Source organism: Triturus cristatus, chromosome 10 (genome assembly GCF_964204655.1).
Source record: "Triturus cristatus chromosome 10, aTriCri1.1, whole genome shotgun sequence".
Lineage (NCBI taxonomy): Eukaryota > Metazoa > Chordata > Amphibia > Caudata > Salamandridae > Triturus > Triturus cristatus.
This window is the reverse complement of record NC_140593.1, coordinates 616,823,458-616,842,623: the sequence shown is the minus strand read 5'-3', so window position 1 is coordinate 616,842,623 and position 19,166 is coordinate 616,823,458. Positions and strand designations below refer to the sequence as shown.

Below are 19,166 nucleotides of genomic sequence, written 5' to 3'. Positions count from 1 at the left end.
AGTCCAGCAGTTCCGTCTGACCGCGTCGGTAGACTCGTAAACAGTGCCTTTTCGTTGCAGCCAATCACGTTGGTGCAAGTCGGTCGTGGCAACCGTAGTGGTTGCGATGTGAGGTGAAGTGGTGCAGCGTGCCGTGCCCTCAAGGCGCGGTGCAGGCAGCGGTTTGGTGACGGTCGTCCAGTGGTGTTGGTGAGACCAGGGCTGCGGTGCGTAGTGAGGCGGTGCTTGTTTCCGTGCTGGCGGGTCATGGTGCAAGCGATAGAGCCGGTTGGTGGAAGCTGGCATCGGTTGACCCAGACTGCAGTTTGGGTGAGGCAGTGCGACATGAGATTTATGAGCGGTGCTCCCAAGCCATGATGCGGTCACGGGTTTGGAAGTCAGCAGGCAGCAACAGCGTTGATGAGACCAGGGTGGCAAAGTGAAGCAAGGGGGTGCAGAGGGCTGTGCCCACAGGTCACGGTGCAAGCATCGGCTCGGTGGCGGTCGTCAGTGAGACCAAGATTTCAGTGCGAGATGCGGCGGTGCCTTCAGGACACAGAGCCAGCGACTGAGTTGGTTGCTTTTTCCCCCTCTGTGGCAACTGAAACCACGGTTCTAGAGGCGGTTCCCAGAGGTCGGTGAAGTCTTTACAGTCCCTGAGATTTCAGAAGGCAAGCTCTACTTAAAGCCCTTGGAGATACTCAGCAGAAGTAAAAAAGTTCAGTCCAGTCCGTTTACTGCCCAGGGCACAAGCAGCAACTGCAGGCCAACCCAACACAGCAACAACACAGCAAAGGGGCAGTGCTCCTCCTGGCAGCTCTTCAAGCTCTTCTTCCTGGCTGGTTCCTTGATTCCAGCGAATTCTAAAGTTCTGGGGTTTGGGTCCCCATATTTATACTCCGTTTCTCTTCGTTCTTTTAGGCAGAGAGTGTCTGTACCTAGTCCAAACAAGTTTAGTCCTCACTGGCCCAGCTTCCCAGCATTGTCTAAAGCACACCAGGCCCATTCAGGTGCAATGAAATCTCCTCCCAATACTCTAAATGAGGCCCAGGTCTATTCAGCCCAGTCCTGACTCATCCAAGAAGGGCAGGACACATCCCCCCTCCCCAGTGACTGTCTGAAGAGAATGCACATACTCAGCCCCTGTCACTCAAAAGCCAGACAGTCAATCCACAAACCCAGCGGAGGCACACAAGAAGGCCAAGCAAGAAAATACCTACTTTCTAAAAGTGGTATTTTCAAACACCGAATATAAGAATCATCTTTACTAAAAGATGCATTTCTGCTTTCTGAGTTCAGGCATACTAAACTCCATTCCTCTATCTGGTCCCAATTGGAAGATATACTTCTAAGATGTTATAAGTAAGCTCTCATTCTATCCTATGGGACAGATAGCCTTTCCATAGTGAAAAAGAAAATACACTGTAATTCACTACCAGGACATGTCACACACACCAGTACATGGCCTACCTTTAACATACACAGCACCCTGCCCTCAGGGCTACCTTGGGCCTACCTTATGGGTGACTTACATGTAAGAAAAGGGAAGATTATGGCCTGGCAAGTGGGTGCACTTGCCAGGTCGACAATACAGTTACAAACTGCACGTAGACACTGCAGTGGAAGGTCTGAGAACCCTTTTCAGGGCTGCTTGTGTGGGTGGGAAAACCAGTGCTGCAGGCCCACCAGCAGCATTTGATTTACAGGCCCTGGCACTCTCAGTGCATTTTACTAGGGACTTCCTAGTATATTAGATATGCCAATTGTGGAAATACCAATCCATATCACAAATTATAACAGGAGCACTTGTACTTTAACACTGGATGGCAGTGAAAAAGTGCCCAGACACATTAAACCAGCAAAAAAACGGGAGGTCAGAAAGCAAAAAAAGACAGGGGAAACACATCAAAGATGCCAAGTCTCACAGTCGTGTGATGGGAGTCTCATTGAGCTCTGCTCAACATTCTTCAGAAAAGAGTTTCATTTTCCGGGGCAGCTAGAACTATAAAAATATGGAGGGCGCGACAGCTCAAAGCTTTCCATAGATACTGCCTTCCCGGGTGCAGCACTTCTCTTTCTGATCAGCGTCTTCGGAGCAGGAAAGGGAAGGGCTTCATTCCTGCTCACTGGAATGCCAATGACCAATCCTGGAGCTGCTCTCGTGCTGTTTTCAGCATGAGTACAACGAAAGGGAACCCGGTATTCTTATTAATTCATGCAGTTTCCGTATTGCCATAATCACATTCAATAATTTCATATGATTAGGTTATTTATTAAACCGTTTTTTCTTTTAGTGTTTTTCTTTTACTTTTCAAAATGATATACATTAGAGGTAACGCAGGTGCAAAAAGACTTCTAATCCTTCTGGTCCAACACATATCAAATTAATTCCACTATTTACACCTATTCACATATTTACAACATTTACCACAATACATGATGCATACATTTGACAAATAACAAATAACAATAACATCAATATAGTTAATAAACCAATGACTCATTTAATACTGATCCATACAACTTAATTCATTATTGCTGGTAAGTACAAGAAGTCAGTTTTTGAAACTGGGAACCCCAATTGCATTCATCGTTCCTCAGAATCTAACCACCCTTCTATCGTGATCTTAGTGTCAATTATAACTCATGCCGACGCGTTTCGAACCCCACGGGACCTCCAGGGGCTCTCATCAGGGCTTCTGAATTATGCATCCATTGGTATGATCTACAAAATAAAACAAATGTGTCACTCTTACTCCAATCTCAAGATAACTCACTTCTCATCAGTCAACTCGCAAACCAAAAATGCCCTACCTGCTGATTGACCGTTTTTACTTCAAGTTTGCCACTGTTAAGGCGAAGGAGGAACAAGCTGAACTGACCCTGTTCAAACAAAATTCTAATTAGACTACCCGTTCAGGTCTTGCCTCGTTAACATTCGTAAAATGGCTACATACACGTTACACATACCTCAGCTTATTTTAGGTGCTAGGAATCTCAAAAACCCTCGATATTCTGAGATACACCGCTAAGCGCCTGACTCAATCTAAAACATGAGATGAAAAGGAAGGGAGTAGTATCAAAAATTGCTTTTTGCCATTACATTGCTTTAACACTGTGACTCATGTGTTTTTCTCGTCATGAGTCTACATACCTGCCGCAGTTTTGACTATCAGAATTCAGAATTCTTTATTTCGATTCATTTAGAGCCATAAAAGATGCATATAAAATCACATTCCATAATTCAAATAAATTTGTTAAAATATAGATACTATACAATACATACATCGCAATAAGGGGCTTTAGGACTTTAGGATTTTATGGAGTGCAACCTGCCCCTACTACAGCCAATACAACTATATAATACAATAAATATCTATAAGCAGGCATTTATAATCATAAAATCAGTTTAAGCTAATTCAGTAACATTTCTATATAGATTGTGCTTCCTCACAGGATCCCTTTGTAATTTCATAATACCACGGGTAATATCAATGTGGGTCTAACTTCATAATTCCAATATTCCACCATTCTATCATGGATATAAATATTTCAACTTCCTAATGCAACATAAAAAGGAACATAAAATACTATATGCAGAATTATAACATAGGCGCAGTTTTCCTCTGGTTCTTCTACTATTTACCAAAGTATCAATTTTTAGAGCTTTAATCCTACTTTGGCTCTTATAAGATTTACATTAAATAAGTACCTACTTACGCCAAAGACAATTACTTGCAGGGTGTCAGTTTTCAAAATTCTCTCTGCCTCTTTACAAACCCTAATATTCAAGTTTTTACAAATGGGTATAATCCATTTCTTCCTTGGTATGTTATACGATGGGCAGAAAAAAAGTACATGCAGATTATTTTCTTTGGCTTCACTTTGACATAGTAGACACAGTTCACTACTTTCACTTTCAGGATTGCTACGCCATCTGGATCTATTAACATTTGTTTGTAGCACCCCGTACCTAAATTTTGCATATAGGGACTTAGCTAATTGTGGGCGCACCTCGTCCATAAATGGCTCAAAACATGGAACATCTTTATAAAGAAGAAACTTATTTGTAAGTGACCCTTTATTGGAGCTATGTAACATACTGTTTTTGATATGAGCCCAAAAGGTTATTTTTAGCAGTTTCTTTGATGATAATATTAGCTGGGTCGGATCTTCCCAAAAATAAGATATACCCAGCTTTGAGAACCAGAAGGAGATTTGCTTGAACCAAGGAATATCCTTGCTCCTATCGTTCTTTAATATCTCCTCTAGACCTTCCCTATAGTGTTTCAGTTCCGGGGTTATCCAAAGTCTTACCCAGCATAGGAGTTGTCTTAGTTGGGCAGCAGGGTCAGTGCGTTTAACATTCAGGGCCATGGTGATAGGAATCAGGGGAATTCTTATGGGAAGACTTAATATTGTCCTAAAGAATTTGTTTTCTCCCAATTCAAAGTTCTTTTTACAGTAAGGCCCCCAGATTTTGGCCCTGTAAAGGGAAGCTGATTGGGCTTTGCGTTTAAAAACCTCCTATGCTGGAGAAACTGCTTTCGAAGTGCTAGCTTGGTGTTTTTTGGCTATCGACACCGTATTTTGCAGAAGGATTATCTTGTTTTTTTCCAACTGAGGTTTCCAACACATTTTTGTATCTAGGGTTATACCCAAATAATTAAAACTTTGCACGTACTCTAATTTTTGGTTCTTTAGTACTAGATTCTTTTTAAATGATCTGTGCGGATTTATTGCCATATACTTAGTTTTGTTGGAGTTTGGATTTCAAGGCCCTTAGTAATGCAGTATGTATAGAAACGATCTATTCAACACTGTAATCCTTTCGGGGTCTGTAATATTAATATAGTATCATCAGCAAATAATAATGCTGATACCAGATCCCCCCCCAACTTAGGAGCATCATTAGCGCAACCATACAGATACTCAGGAATATCATTCACATATAAAGAAGATAGGGTGGGCGCTGGTACGCACCCCTGGCGCACACCTCTTCTTACAGGGATTCACTCTGTGAGTTCGCCCCGTGGTCCCCATCTCACTTTAGCGAAGTTTTCCTCATGCAGTCTCATAATTTGTACTAACAAGTCGCTAGACACCCCTTGGTATTTTAGTGAATCCCACAATAAATTCCATGGTATCGAGTCGAATGCAGCTTTCAGATCTACGAAAGCAATATACAAATAGCCCTTTCTTACATTTATATACTTCCAACAAATACACTTGAATGTAAATACTTGATTGATTGTGCTAGTTTTAATTCTGAATCCTGCCTGAAATTTTGAAAGCACATTTTATTCTTCTATCCAGTCACTTAGTCTATTTCATCATCATCATCATTTGATCTTTATTTCGACATTTTTTCAGTCATAAAAGATTACAGTTAAAACAGTTAAAACATATATAAAACCACAAGAGATAAATAAACATTTCATAAAATCAGATTATCAAACAGGGTATGCAATCATAATATACAATCACCCCTGGATGCCGCTGTAATGAGAGAACATCTCTTGGACCACATAGCTAGCAGGAACTTTGAGAGTGCGAAAACTATGTGCGGTGAAGTGTCAGTTTTAAGGACTCTCATTGCAACAAGACATTTATCAAAGCCCATGTTCTTGCACAAGGGTACCAACCAGTACTTTCTGGCTTTACTGTAAGCAGGGCAAAAAAAGAGCATGTGTAGTTCATCTTCCTTAATCGCACCGCATCCAGGGCAAGAATTACTCGTTGGTGTAGACCACTTACTTGTAAATGCCCTTAGTGGTAGCATTGCGAATCTCCATTGGATATATACCTTCCTAGCTCCAACTGGGTAAATAAGATTCAAAAACTCCTCAAAAACATATGAGTGTTTAAGTGTTAAAAAGGTCGTTGTCAGAGGGCCAGCTTTGGAGTCATGCAGCCATATATTTTGTTTGTAGTCCATAAAGGACTTCGCAAGCATTTTGCATGAGACCCCCCTGCATGCCTGTTCTGGCTCATGCCAAAGGTCCGATAGACCCATTTTCCCCAGTTCCTTTTTCACAAATGCAAGCCAGGGGATTTTCGCTGCACTACCATGGTTCAGCACATCCTTTAATTCAAGCCTATAATTAGACAGTTCTGGAGTTATCCATAGCCTGCGCCAAAACCTAAGAGGTTTCAGAGCTAGCTCGTTCTAGATAGAACTCAGTCCTAAGTCCAATCTCAGTCTATTTAAAATATGCCTGGCATAAATCTTTTGTAAAATATCAATTAAACTTATTGGGCGATTTCTTACGGGGTCATAACGGTTGCCCTTCTTAAAAATCGTCACAATTTCTGCCCCTTTCCATGACTCGGGTATTGGCATTCCCGAAGGCTATTGCGTTGCATAAACAATTAATATATGGTCCCCAAACGCCAATATCGTGCTTTAGTAGATCACCTGGTATTTTATCCGGATCTGGGGCTTTCCCGGGCTTTACTGCATCAATGGCCAAAATGGCTTCCTCCAAACTAAAATGTAAATTCGCGATCCTTAAGTTTTACGCCAAGTCGACAGCAATATTAGGCTGGTCAGTTTCAACTACTGCGTGAAGACCAGTAAAATGCTCAACCCAGGTATTAGCGTCAAGGAAAAGATCCTTAGTGTCCCTACCTGACCTGTTCCCTTTTGCTATTAGCCTCCAGAAACTTAGCTGGTCTTTTGTTTTCGCAGCACTTATTAGTTCTGACCAGATGGTATCTTCCCAGATTTTTTTTGTTTTAATTAGGATTCTCTTGTAACGTGCCCTATTCTCCCTTATTAGGACTACATTGTTGGTTTCGATTGCCACTATTATTTTAGCCTTTGCTTCGCGACACTCCTTATTATACCAAGGATTCATCCCTGGTTTCTCATCTTGCTTGCCTCTACTACCTTCCTTCAGAGCGTTGCTCACTTATGGATTTAATGCATCGACAAGGGCATTATGTAGCTCTAGCATTAAAATTGGATCAGGTAGTTTATCAATATAGGGCAAAATAATATCCGCGAAGGTCTTATAAATGCATTCCAAAGAATGGGTGTTCCCTAGAATATATGGCCATTTAAGGGTTCGGCGGTTGTTACTTACTAGGGTTTCATCTACAGGATTATTATTTCCTTCACTACATAAAAACGCAGGAAGAATTAGCTGCACTGATAATGTCAGCTGAAGTGGTCTGTGGTCACTCTCAATTCTAGGTTCTATTTTTAAATCAAGGACAATTGGCCATAGCTCCATCGAAACCATTATATAGTCTATATTACTCCGAGATTTGCCTCTACAGAAAGTATACGCACTTGGTCTATCCGAGGGTAAACTGCCATTACAAGCTCTTAGTCCATTCCCTGTAGTCAATTTCATAATTTGCGCCACTGCCACAGTGCACGGCACTAGCTTGTCGCTTTCTATATTAGGGATATTATTTGCTGCATCTTCGCCCTCAAAAAGATTTTCAAAACCCACCACTGGTTCAAAACAGCAGTTCAAGTCCCCCCCAACAATTACCCGTGCCTCCGATTCCAATGTATTCAAAAAGGAATCAAGTTGGTCTATCACTGATGATTCCTTTATTGCTGGGCTCGGTCTATTGTAGATGTTAATTAAATAGATCTTTTTTCCATCTCTAGCAATTATTTTGATCCCAATTATATCATGTGATGGTAAAGATATTTGGGTTATATCAACTTCAAGGCTGATCCGTACCCAAATAGTTAGGCCCCCCGATGGCATACCTCTAGTCGACTGAATAGCTTCCACATTAAATGTCTTGTATCCTACTCTGTGGGGGATTTCCAATGCCCAAGTCTCCTGCAAAAGGCAAATATCACTCTGCTCTATGTACTTGTGCCATTCCATATCTCTGAGATTCCTATTGAGGCCTGCTATATTCCATGAAATAAGACGTATTTCTGACCGTGAACCTCGTTCAGCATCCAGATGTAGGTTATTACTCGTACTACAATTGGATTTCTCGGTTATAATACTACTAATCATGTGGTCAGATAGAATCTCTAAGAGATTGCCTTGAGTAATACTTGTATTCTCCTCCACACGATACTGCCTTATTTCCTGTATCCTACCAGACTCTAAGACATAATGGGGCATTTCCACACTATGAACATTTATTGAGCGAGTTTGAACCATTTCACAATTTTGCCTGATAATCCCAGGTTGGATATCTCTCTGATGTAATATCTTTTGTTGTCAATCTAATGCATCTAGATCAGATATCCCCTGGAACCTATTGGAGAGTACTACTTGTGTACCATCACTATTATGGGAATTTCCAAATCGGGGTCTGTAGAAAAAGCCCAGTGGAAGGGCAGTAATGCAACTACCTTGGGGGGATATCTCCTCATGCATGTTTAGTATTCTGCTTACCAACTGTGGTCGCCGAAAATTTACTGCTACGCAGTCGCCTACCATATTCTTTGGGGATTGCCCTATCCACCCAACCCTACGGATCATAAGTATATCTTTTATGTTCAAGGGATGGAATTTTTTGTGTTTAGTGAGCCAATCAACCGTCTTATTTCGCAAATTATGCCATGATTCTTTTTGCTATCTTTTAAGCGGTGGGACTCCAGCTAAAATTAGCGCATAAGGGCACAAGGCCTGTGGAAGACCTAAAACTTCATTATTGGGTATAGGGTCAGTCCCTTTGGGACTTTGTGTTTGTCTTAAACCAGTATGAGTCTCTGGTACGTTAGGAGTTATATGTTGGGTGTTACTGTTTTGAAGCCCTCCTGAATTATCTTGTGTATTCCATGCTCTACCCAGTTGATCTATGTTCCTGCCAATCAGCTTTGGCATATGATTTGCTGATAATTGCTCTTTACCCACATTACTCATTTTAGTTTGCTGTGCTAGCAACCCTTCTGCTTGTAATAATGGATATGTCCCTGTGCGTTTTTCAATGTGGACGGTATTGCTGCTAATTTTTAATTGTTCTATTGCACTATTCAGTTGCTCCATCTTTATTCCTATTGGACTAAGTTTCTTATCCATTTGATCACTAATCTGTGTTAACATTATCCCAAAAGCATTTTCTAGCATTGATGCTATAGAGCCCTCTAGAATTGTCCTAGTCTGTTCTAAAAAAAAGAGGATATATACCAAGGTCTGTCTCTGTCTGCGTGCTAACTGTTCTGTTCTGGGTTTCAATCTCAGGGTGCTCATCGGTATTATGGTTTAAATTTACCATACACACCTGCCCTCCTGCTTTCTTTGTTTTGGCTTTCCTATGCCTGTTTGTTTGTCTATTTTTTACCGATTTCCCCGTCTCATTTAATTCTTCAGATAACCTCGGCTCGCGCAACCTAGTTGTCAATCCCCTTTTGTTTGGGCCATCTTCCATAACTTCCACATTGTCCAAATCAATTAAGGGTGGTATCAGTGAAGTTAATTTTCGTTGCTCGTTATGGACAATCACTGTTGGACTTAGCCTTGGTGACTGTAATGGAGGCTTAGTAGTTAATGGGCTCGTTTGTCTATATGCAGCTAGTTTAGAGGGGTCAAGAGAGAGGCGTCTCTCTGCTATCTGTATCTCGTGGGTTAAAAGGGACTCTGCTGTGATAATAAAGGCATCCAGGGTGCCAGCAGCCCCCTTACGTCTGTTTGAGCTCATACTTCTTTAATTTACCAAACAGAAGTTAACACTTAATATTTCTTAAGTCCCAGCTAACTATTTTGTTGTCCCGTTTTATTTAGAGAGTCCTTACCACACCGTATAGTGACAGTATGAATTGCAAAGGGGGTAGCCCAGTCCAGTCTCCTCCAGTCGCTGACGGGCGCAGACTGGCCTGGGCACGCCCGTGCGCGTCCCGCGCTGCGGGAGTCGCGTGCCGCTTATGTGCACCTCCGGGCACGGAGCGATGACGTTTGCGGTGTGCGCCACTTGTGGCGCTGGGAGTGGTAGCCCCTGGACTCCTCCGGTCGTCGGCACCACCACAACAATGACTCCGGTGGCAGTGGCGGCGAAAAAGTACACAGGTAGGCCTTCGTTGGGGAACCCGCGCTGCGGGAGTCCCGTGCTGCTTATGTGTGCCTCCGGGCGCGGAGCGATGACGTTTGCGGTGTGCGCCACTTGTGGCGCTGGGAGTGGTAGCCCCTGGACTCCTCCGGTCGTCGGGACCACCGCAACAATGACTCCGGTGGCAGTGGCGGCGAAAAAGTACACAGGTAGGCCTTCGTTGGGGAACCCGCGCTGCGGGAGTCCCGTGCCGCTTATGTGCGCCTCCGGGCGCGGAGCGATGATGTTTGCGGCGTGCACCGCTTGTGACGCTGGGAGTGGTAGTCCATGGACTCCTCTGGTTGTCGGGACCACCGCAACAATGACTCCGGTGGCGGTGGCGGCGAAAAAGTACACAGGTATGGCTTCGTTGGGGAACCCGCGCTGCGGGAGTGCCGTGCCGCTTATGTGCGCCTCCGGGCACGGAGCGATGATGTTTGCGGCGTGCACCGCTTGTGACGCTGGGAGTGGTAGTCCATGGACTCCTCTGGTTGTCGGGACCACCGCAACAATGACTCCGGTGGCGGTGGCGGCGAAAAAGTACACAGGTATGGCTTCGTTGGGGAACCCGCGCTGCGGGAGTGCCGTGCCGCTTATGTGCGCCTCCGGGCGCGGAGCGATGACATTTGCGGCGTGCGCCGCTTGTGGCGCTGGGAGTGGTAGTCCCTGGACTCCTCCGGTCGTCGGGACCACCACAACAATGACTCTGGTGGCAGTGCCGGCGAAAAAATACACAGGTAGGCCTTCGTTGGGGAACTATACACTCCTGCGGCTGCATAGGTTCCTCTGGGTGAATCTCCTTCACTGAGAACTCCTTCGCCTGGCACAGCAAATCGTCGCCAAAAATATAGCTTTATTGACTGGATTTAGGCAGCTCATGGTCACCCAGTGGGCGCTCTGGTCCCGGCAGGCTTGGGGGGCTGGCTCAGGTCACACAGGTCACACAACACAGGTCCAAAATTAAAAAGAAAGTGCTCACTGCCCCTATGGTTGATCACTTCACATCGCCTGCACACACAGAAAGAGAGACTTCAAGTGGACAGTTTTAGTATGTCTCAACACACCTTAAAGGCTGATGGATATTGATTCAGTTCTTCTCACAAAAGAAGCATATTTGATTTTGATATTTAACAGCACCCATACAGGGCATAATAATGAAATGATGGCGTTGTCAAGGGCATGAGAACATGTCAGTTGAATGAATAGTTTGTTTGAACTATGAGTCCCAGAATTCCCAGCAATAACTTTATTGCAAAAAGCTCAAACAGGAAGTGCCCCTGCGGCTTAGGAGCGTGACTGCGTAGATGAACCTTTTCCAAACAGAAGTAAGTGCAGACGGGGTGAGAAGTGGGCTGCTACATAATAGCGAGAAAGGTGAAAGTTTTACTGACACCGTGCTCTTCGTTGCTCGTTTAGAAATGGCCCAAACCGACACCATTTAATGAGGGAAACAAGAACAAAGAACACACGATAGTGCGGTAAGGCACGGACTTGCTTCTTTGTTTTTTCGACTAAGAAACCTACATGAGCCACAAAATGTCGGCGGCTTAACAACGTCCGTTCCTTTCGGTTTTCAGAATGGACGCCAGCACTTCAGTGCCACTTTGCACCCACGAGTGGCAGGATTAAATGATAGTCAGCACTACGGGGCTACTTTGTACCCACGAGTGGCGGGACTAATTGATAGTCAAAACTGCGGCAGGTATGTAGACTCATGACGAGAAAAACACAGTCGCAGTGTTAAAACCATGTAATGGCAAAAAGCAATTTTTGATACGACTCCCTTCCGTTTCATCTCATGTTTTAGATTGAGTCAGGCGCTTAGCGGTGTATCTCAGGATATCGAGGGTTTTTGAGATTCCCAGCACCTAAAATAAGCTGAGGTACGTGTAACGTTTTTGTAGCCATTTTACGAATGTTAATGAGGCAAGACCTGAACGCGTAGTCTAATTAGCTGTGTTTGAACAGGGCCAGTTAAGCTTGTTCCCCCTTCACCTTAACAGTGTAAACTTCAAGTAAAAACGGTCAATCAGCAGGTAGGGCATTTTTGGTTTGCAAGTTTACTGATGAGAAGTGAGTTACCTTGAGATTAGAGTAAGAGTGACACATTTGTTTTATTTTGTAGATCATAGCAATGCATGTATAATTCAGAAGCCCTGATGAGAGCCCCTGGAGGTCCCGTGGGGTTCGAAACACATCGGCATGTTTTATAATTGACACTAAGATCACGATCGAAGGGTGGTTAGATTCTGAGGAACGTTGAATGCAATTGGGGATTCCAGTTTCAAAAACTGACTTGTACTTACCAGCAATAATGAATTAAGTTGTATGGATCAGTATTAAATGAGTCATTGGTTTATGAACTATATTGATGTTATTGTTATTTGATTTTTGTCAAATGTATGTATCATGTATTGTGGTAAATGTTGTAAATATGTGAATAGGTGTAAATAGTGGAATTAATTTGAAATGTGTTGGACCAGAAGGATTAGTAGTCTTTTTGCACCTGTGTTCCTTCTAATGTATATACTTTTGAAAAGGTGAAAAAAAAGGTTTAATAAATAACCTAATCATATGAAATTATTGAATGTGATTATTGCAATACAGAAACTGCATGAATTAATCAGAATACCGGGTTCCCTTTCGTTGTACTTATTGAATACGGCCCTCCCTGGTATTTGTCCTCTAGGGCCTTACCCCTTTCTTCATATGTTTTCAGCATGAGAGCAGCTCCAGGATTGGTGGGAGCAGGCTAACCCAGTGCTCATTTTGAAGCTGGGGGCTATGCCTGAAATCCCCTGGCTGTTTCACAGCCATGGGATTGCTGGGTCTACAGTGTGCATGTCGGGTTGGCCGTAGCAAGCCAGCCGGCCAACCCGACAAGCGCACTGCAATCGATCAATCAGGGGAAGTGTAAGCGTGCCACTCACCCGTGGGGGTCTCAAGGCATGGGGGGGTGGGGGGTCCGCTGGTTGGCTTAGCCAAAGAGCCAGGTCTTGAGGGTCTTTCTGAAGGTGTTCAGGGAGGGGGCGCGTCTGAGGTCTGCCGGTAGCTCGTTCCATGTCTTGGCTGTGATGTGGAAGAAGGATCTTCCGCCTGCTCTGGCTCTGTGGATGGGTGGGGTTTCGGCTAGTGCAAGGTTGGAGGAGCGGGGGCTTCTTTTGGGTACGTGGAAGTTGACTCTGTCGTTGAGGTATTCGGGTCCTTTGTTGTGTAGGCATTTGTATGCGTGGGTGAGGATTTTGAAAGTGATTCTTTTCTCTACAGGGAGCCAGTGGAGTCTTCGTAGATGTTGGCTTATGTGTTCTTGTCGGGGGATGCCAAGGACGAGTCTGGCTGCGGTGTTCTGTATCGTCTGGAGTTTGTGATGTAGGGACTTGTTGATGCCAGCGTAGAGCGCGTTTCCATAATCCAGTCTGCTGGTGATGAGCGTGTGGGTGACTTTCTTGTCTCGGGGGAGGGGGGGTTCCATTTGAAGGTCTTGCGGAGTATGCGGAGGGTGTTGAAGCAGCTGGATGTGACTGCGTTGACCTGTCGGTTCATGGTGAGTGCAGGGGCAGCTGTAAGCCTACAATCGCAGGATTCAGCCCTGTCATCACACTGCAGCATATAAGTAAAAGGACATTGACATGTCATTTTACTTACATGTGTGCCTGCTGCGCTTGCAGCAAGCGGGGAGACTCTCCTCCCCTCCTGAAGAGGTGCCGCCCCTGTTCATTTTCAAGATTGTAAATCCTACAGCAAGTAATATTGGGCAAAATATCCCTCTCAAACTCTAATAAGAGAGATTCTGACATACCATAATGGCAGACACTTTAAAAAAGAGCCTTTTCAGGCTTTGTGGTTTGTGTGGGAAGAAAAGACTATATTTCAGAAGACCCCCCCCCAATGAATGTATATATTGCCTTCATCCTTCACAAAAAGTGAAAGACTGCAAAATATGTCACACTTATTGTCCTCAAAGACTTTGAAAGAGAGAGAAGCTATGCTACTGTTGTGGCTTCAAAGCTCAAGAACAAGGACAACCAATCTCTTGTGAGGAAAGTGAACCTACCTCGGAATCCTCCAAAAGATCTCACAAGCGAGAGAGAGATCAGAGAGTAGTTCTTCTAAACATCATAAAACTGAGAAACGTCCTAGAAAGTCTTTAAAAAAAAAAAGTCATCACAGACTTTCCCAATAGCGAAGCCTATCTTCAAAGCACTTCAAAGAGCAGAATTCCTCAAAATCCAGGTTTGAGCCTACAACTACATCAAGTAAGGTTTTGATTACTTTGAAGAAAAAAAAAATCAATTGAATCGTTGATGACGAGCAAATAATCAAAGACATTGAAACCCTTGAAGAAATCCTCATTGACCTCATTGCCAAAGCTCTGCGAACACTGTTGACACTACTGTCAACGATGGTAGCTACGACGATATCCACAATAACGCCATTGATCGTAACAACAGCAATTTCTTCTTCTTGGATGCCATCCACCTTGACAACGATCAAACTAGCAATTAAGAAAACGTCGGTGACAATGCAAAATGTGACCCTGAATTCAGAAAAGGGAATTCCTATGCCATTAATACCTGAATATACATCTCCAAGTAAAGTCTCACCTTTACCACCAAGTCACCTGCTAGATATGGAGGAATCAAATGATGATGAGGAAGATGATGGTCCAAGTGTTTCCTTACCTAAACAGCTGGCTGTTAAAGACTCCATCGTCTCGGGCCGCAAAAAAGTCAACTTAAGCCCGCTTACAAATATTCAGCAATTTGGGCCTCACTTTAAACACTCAGAAGTCTTCCTTTCATCCATCACAAAACATTACCTTTCTCGGAGTGGATCTAGATACCATAAAGGATAAAGCATACCCATCTGCAGACACTGAAAACGGATACAACTAGCAAGTAAATTCCTAACAAGAAATTCAGTTTTGGTACAACTTTACAAATCTTTGCTGGGAATGATGTCCTCGTGCATTCCCTTGATTGCTCTCTGCCACCTGCAGATGAGGGGCCACTAGGAGAAGTTAGACAAACAATGGCTTAAAACCGAAGGTTCTTTTGATGAAGAGCAGGCACCAAAGAAGCAAGACCCGGTCCACCGTCCAGCCACCTAGGGGAGTCTACCGACGCAGCAGCCGCCCAGGAACAGATAGCAGTGCACCTACAGGTCTGATCCGTCCTCTTTATAAGTGTGGGGACTCCAGTAACAACCGGGTCTACACATAACCTGGGTTACTGTACCCCTTGCAGCAGCCAAGGCTTGTTGTGTCCAGTCCGGACACCAACATCGAGGAAGACAGACCTGCATGTTGAGGGATTATAGGAACTTCAGGGAAAGTGAGACCCACATCGAGAGTAGCCCAGCTGTCCTGTTTGCCTCCCTCTGCAAAAACCAAATACTTAGAGTGAGTCTGTGACCTCCGCCACCCGATGCCTCAAAACACCTATGCACCCTCGCTACACAGCCCAAGTCCAATGAAGGTGACAGTGCAGAAGGGGACCCTAGACACACAAGAGCTAAGCCCATCCTTGTGTTTGCCCAGACTGGACTTCCAGTCGCCGTCTGCAGCCTCTTCCTGCAGGTCCCCTCCAATTGCGATAAACTCCTGCACCGGATCCGATGCCAAAACACACCAAGGCACCCGAGCCCACAGCCCAAGAAGAAATGGACCAAGGGTGGCCCTGCTTGCTCAAGGATCTCGAGGGTTGATCCCCCTGTGGGTTCCCCCAGACTGATGCCGTAGTCCCAGCTTGCAGCCTCTTTCTGACCAGACCGTTCTCCCATTGAAGTGAATAGGACACCCAACACCGAAACACACCTCTGCACCTGGATGCCCCAGAGCCTCCCGAGCTGACTGTTGGTGTTGCCTTAGGCCTTGCCCCATACTCACCTTAAGTCCTAAAGATCTTGTAAGTTGCTGCTAAGTGCCCGAAAGCAATAGATGTTTTTCCTCCATAGGATAACATTATCGATCCAGAAATTGCACTGTGTCCATTTTTGAAAACTGTGAAAACCCATAACTTGAAAAGTACTTACCCGTTTCCGATGATCTTGGCATATATTTTACTTTTATAAATGTCTTATTTCTTATTAAGTGTGTGTCTCATTTTCTGCCTTTGTGTATGCAATAAATGCTTAGTACTACCCTCTGATATGCCTAACTGCTCACCCACACTACCACAAAAGAGTGCATTTGGGGAGTCATTGGTGCCTCTGTAATTCCTTTGAGGTTTGCCTGGACTCCTTACACAGTGTACCTTCAGCCTTCCCTCCAATACCTTTTGTTTCCAAAGTCCTGAACAAGATAGAGAAAACCATGCCGAATAAATTTGATAGCCCCAAGATGATCCTTGCAAAACTGTTTCACCGAGCTACTTCTCCTATCTGAGGTGAAACATTGGAAGTTAACACCCATCTCCACTCTTCCCTCATATAACAAACATCAGGTGCTTGGCTTGAACTCAAAACCCTTGAACTTGTCGGCTTATCACAATCATAGCTAAAGCCAGAGCGGACTCAACTAATGCATCCTATCAGTTCAAGTGAAAATGATTTTGTTTATGGTATGTGGGCAACAAAGTTCATCCACTCTCATCGCATCCTCAAGAGCTACTACTGTATCTATCACATCTATCAAAATCTGGCCTGTCTCACTCTTCGGTTTAGGTCCATTTGACAGACATATTGCGTTATAGGAGTTCATCAAACAATTCTTCATTGTGGTCAAATAGAATTTTAACGTAATTCGTATAATAACTTTTCAGGGTTCATCCTCCTTTGAAGACCGTCCAGTTTCTTGGCAACTCAATACAGTACCCTGACACACAGCTAATGAAGATCCTCTTTAAACCTATTAATAAGGCTGATCCTAATTATGTTTCATGGAAGCTAGCATTGCTCCTGCCCCTTACTTAAACAAGAAGAGTAAGTGAGATACAAGCTTTCACCATCAGAGTCTACTATACAGTTTAGAGACGATTGAGTAATTCTAAAGACAAATCCTCATTTTATTCCTAAGGTACAGTCACAGTTCCATTTTGAATGAACCACTAGTATTAAAAACATTCTTCCAAAACCTCAAGAACATAGTGGAGAGAACAATACGTACTTTAGATGTTAAACAATGCATAAAATTCTATATCCACTAAACCAGTGCCTTGAGGAGAAAGTAACAATTATTGATAGCATATGGCAATTCTCGTAAGGGCCTATTCGACCAGGAGTATGTCTACGTCGATGGCTGTTTTTGCTGGTGTGTCTATACAATACATCTGTAGAGCAGCAACTTGAAAAAAATAGGCACACATTCACCCAGCATTACTGTTTGTTTAACGGTACAAAATGATGCGGCTGTGGACCAAGCAGTTTTTAAGCATCTGTTCTAGTAAGGTGACCCTTATAGAAAAGTTATACTAATTTATATCCGACCACCATCAAATTTACAGCGCATATAGGAAATATTGATGTTTGCCTTATTAACTGCTTACTATTCTGATTTAAGCATGTGACTCTATGAAAGATCCAATACTGGAGAAGAAAAAAAGTTACTTACCTGTAGTTCTCCAGCTCTGACATCTATCATAGATTCACATGGGATCCAACCCCCTCTAGACGCTCACCATTTATACCTAGTAATTTATTATAAACACTTGTGTTTGAAAATCTGATGTATGGAAGCCTCTGATGGGAGTGGTTAACTGAGTACTGTAGGCTTCCAATACTGGATAACTAGAGTTACAGTAAGTAACCTTTTTTCTTCGTGGCTTGTAGCACTGTAGATTCACGTGCACTCTCTCCTTCCTCCCCAGAAGTGAGTAGATTGATCCTAAATATTGTTTTTTCTGATAATTTCACAATTCACTAAAGATGTATTTTGTGTTCCTTCACCATACTTCTCAAGCATTACTCACCTGCTAAAGAAAAACAAGCTGACATGGAGCTTTTTTCCTGGTAAGCTTAGTGAAGTGTCACAAAATACCTTGTGAGGAAAAGTTATTTGAACAAAAACAAGTTGCAGACATCTATTTCCAACTCCAGATGGCAGGAGTATTCAGATTATGTGAATCTATAGTACAGCAAGCTACAAACGGCTGGTTACATGATAAGTAACATTTTCCTTATATATTGTGTATGAAATCACAGTATCTGCTGTAGCTTGCTATATTGTAGGATCAGAGTATAGGAAGCATTCAACAGCATGGCTTTAATGTGCTTTAACCTGATAATGGCATTCTCATTAAACATCTGCCTGAACACGACCTATAGATCTCTTAAAACAAGTAAGGATGAAGAATGTTTCTGGAATTTATTCTCAGATTATGGTGATGGGTAAAGTGTGCTTTGAAAAAGAGCAATAGCTAAGGAGGTAGCATGCTCAGAGAGGTGGGATCTAACCATCTAGAGCTGGATGTCAGGAGCCACTGGTTTGTTTAAGGTTGTGTTCCTTTAGACAGCCAAAGTCTGCATATTTAAGCTCCATTCAGGCATAGCTTTTCTACTCTTATAGACACTTTAAATCTTTTGCCTTGCTTGAACATGCGCTTCCTCGTTAAAACTCTTTAAATAAAATCAGCACATGCGCATTAGCTCAAGTAATTCAAAGTAAAACCTTAGAATATTAGAATTTAAAGACGTTTTAGTCTTTCATCACAGACCCAACTTTCTTTTTTTTCCACTTGCCAAGGTGATGTAGTTAATTAACATGCTTTGGGAATAATGCATCTCCTTTGTGACTCATACTAACAAACCTTTGTAGCTGTGGAATTATTTCAGGTATGAAGAAGTAACCCTATGTTCCAATAGCTCACTGTTTCATAGACTATACCTATACCAGTAAGCTATTGCTACTAGTAAATTACTTGTTCTTTTTATGTCCCTAGCAAGGTAACTCAGTCTTTTGCTTTCTAGTGTACTCCATCCTCTGTCGTCCCTGGCATCTCCTGTGCCTGAGCTTGATGTTAAATTTGTTATATGTTTATCTTGCAGAGCTGGGAATGGTTGACCTATCAAATACCCTGGATAAGGTGTTTCTGGTCCTGCCCAACTATTGCCTTGGACAATCCATCAGCAACTTCTATCAGAACTATGAGTTCATGCAGTTCTGCACCTCTTCATTAGGCGCTGCCATCATCTGCAAAATGTTCAGTGAGTTTTTGATGTTACATTAAAGAGAGGCTTTA

General features: G+C 43.3%; 1 protein-coding gene across 7 annotated transcripts in view; it reads left to right on the top strand.

Moving 5' to 3' along the window:
- ABCA3 (ATP binding cassette subfamily A member 3) overlaps positions 1-19,166 on the top strand; it is a 477,048-nt gene that overhangs the window by 412,829 nt on the left and 45,053 nt on the right. For all 7 annotated transcript variants that reach the window (XM_085632155.1, XM_085632148.1, XM_085632149.1 and 4 more), the window contains one exon: positions 18,973-19,131. In XM_085632155.1, the coding sequence (XP_085488281.1) occupies positions 18,973-19,131 (159 nt within the window). The remainder of the gene's footprint in view (positions 1-18,972; positions 19,132-19,166) is intronic.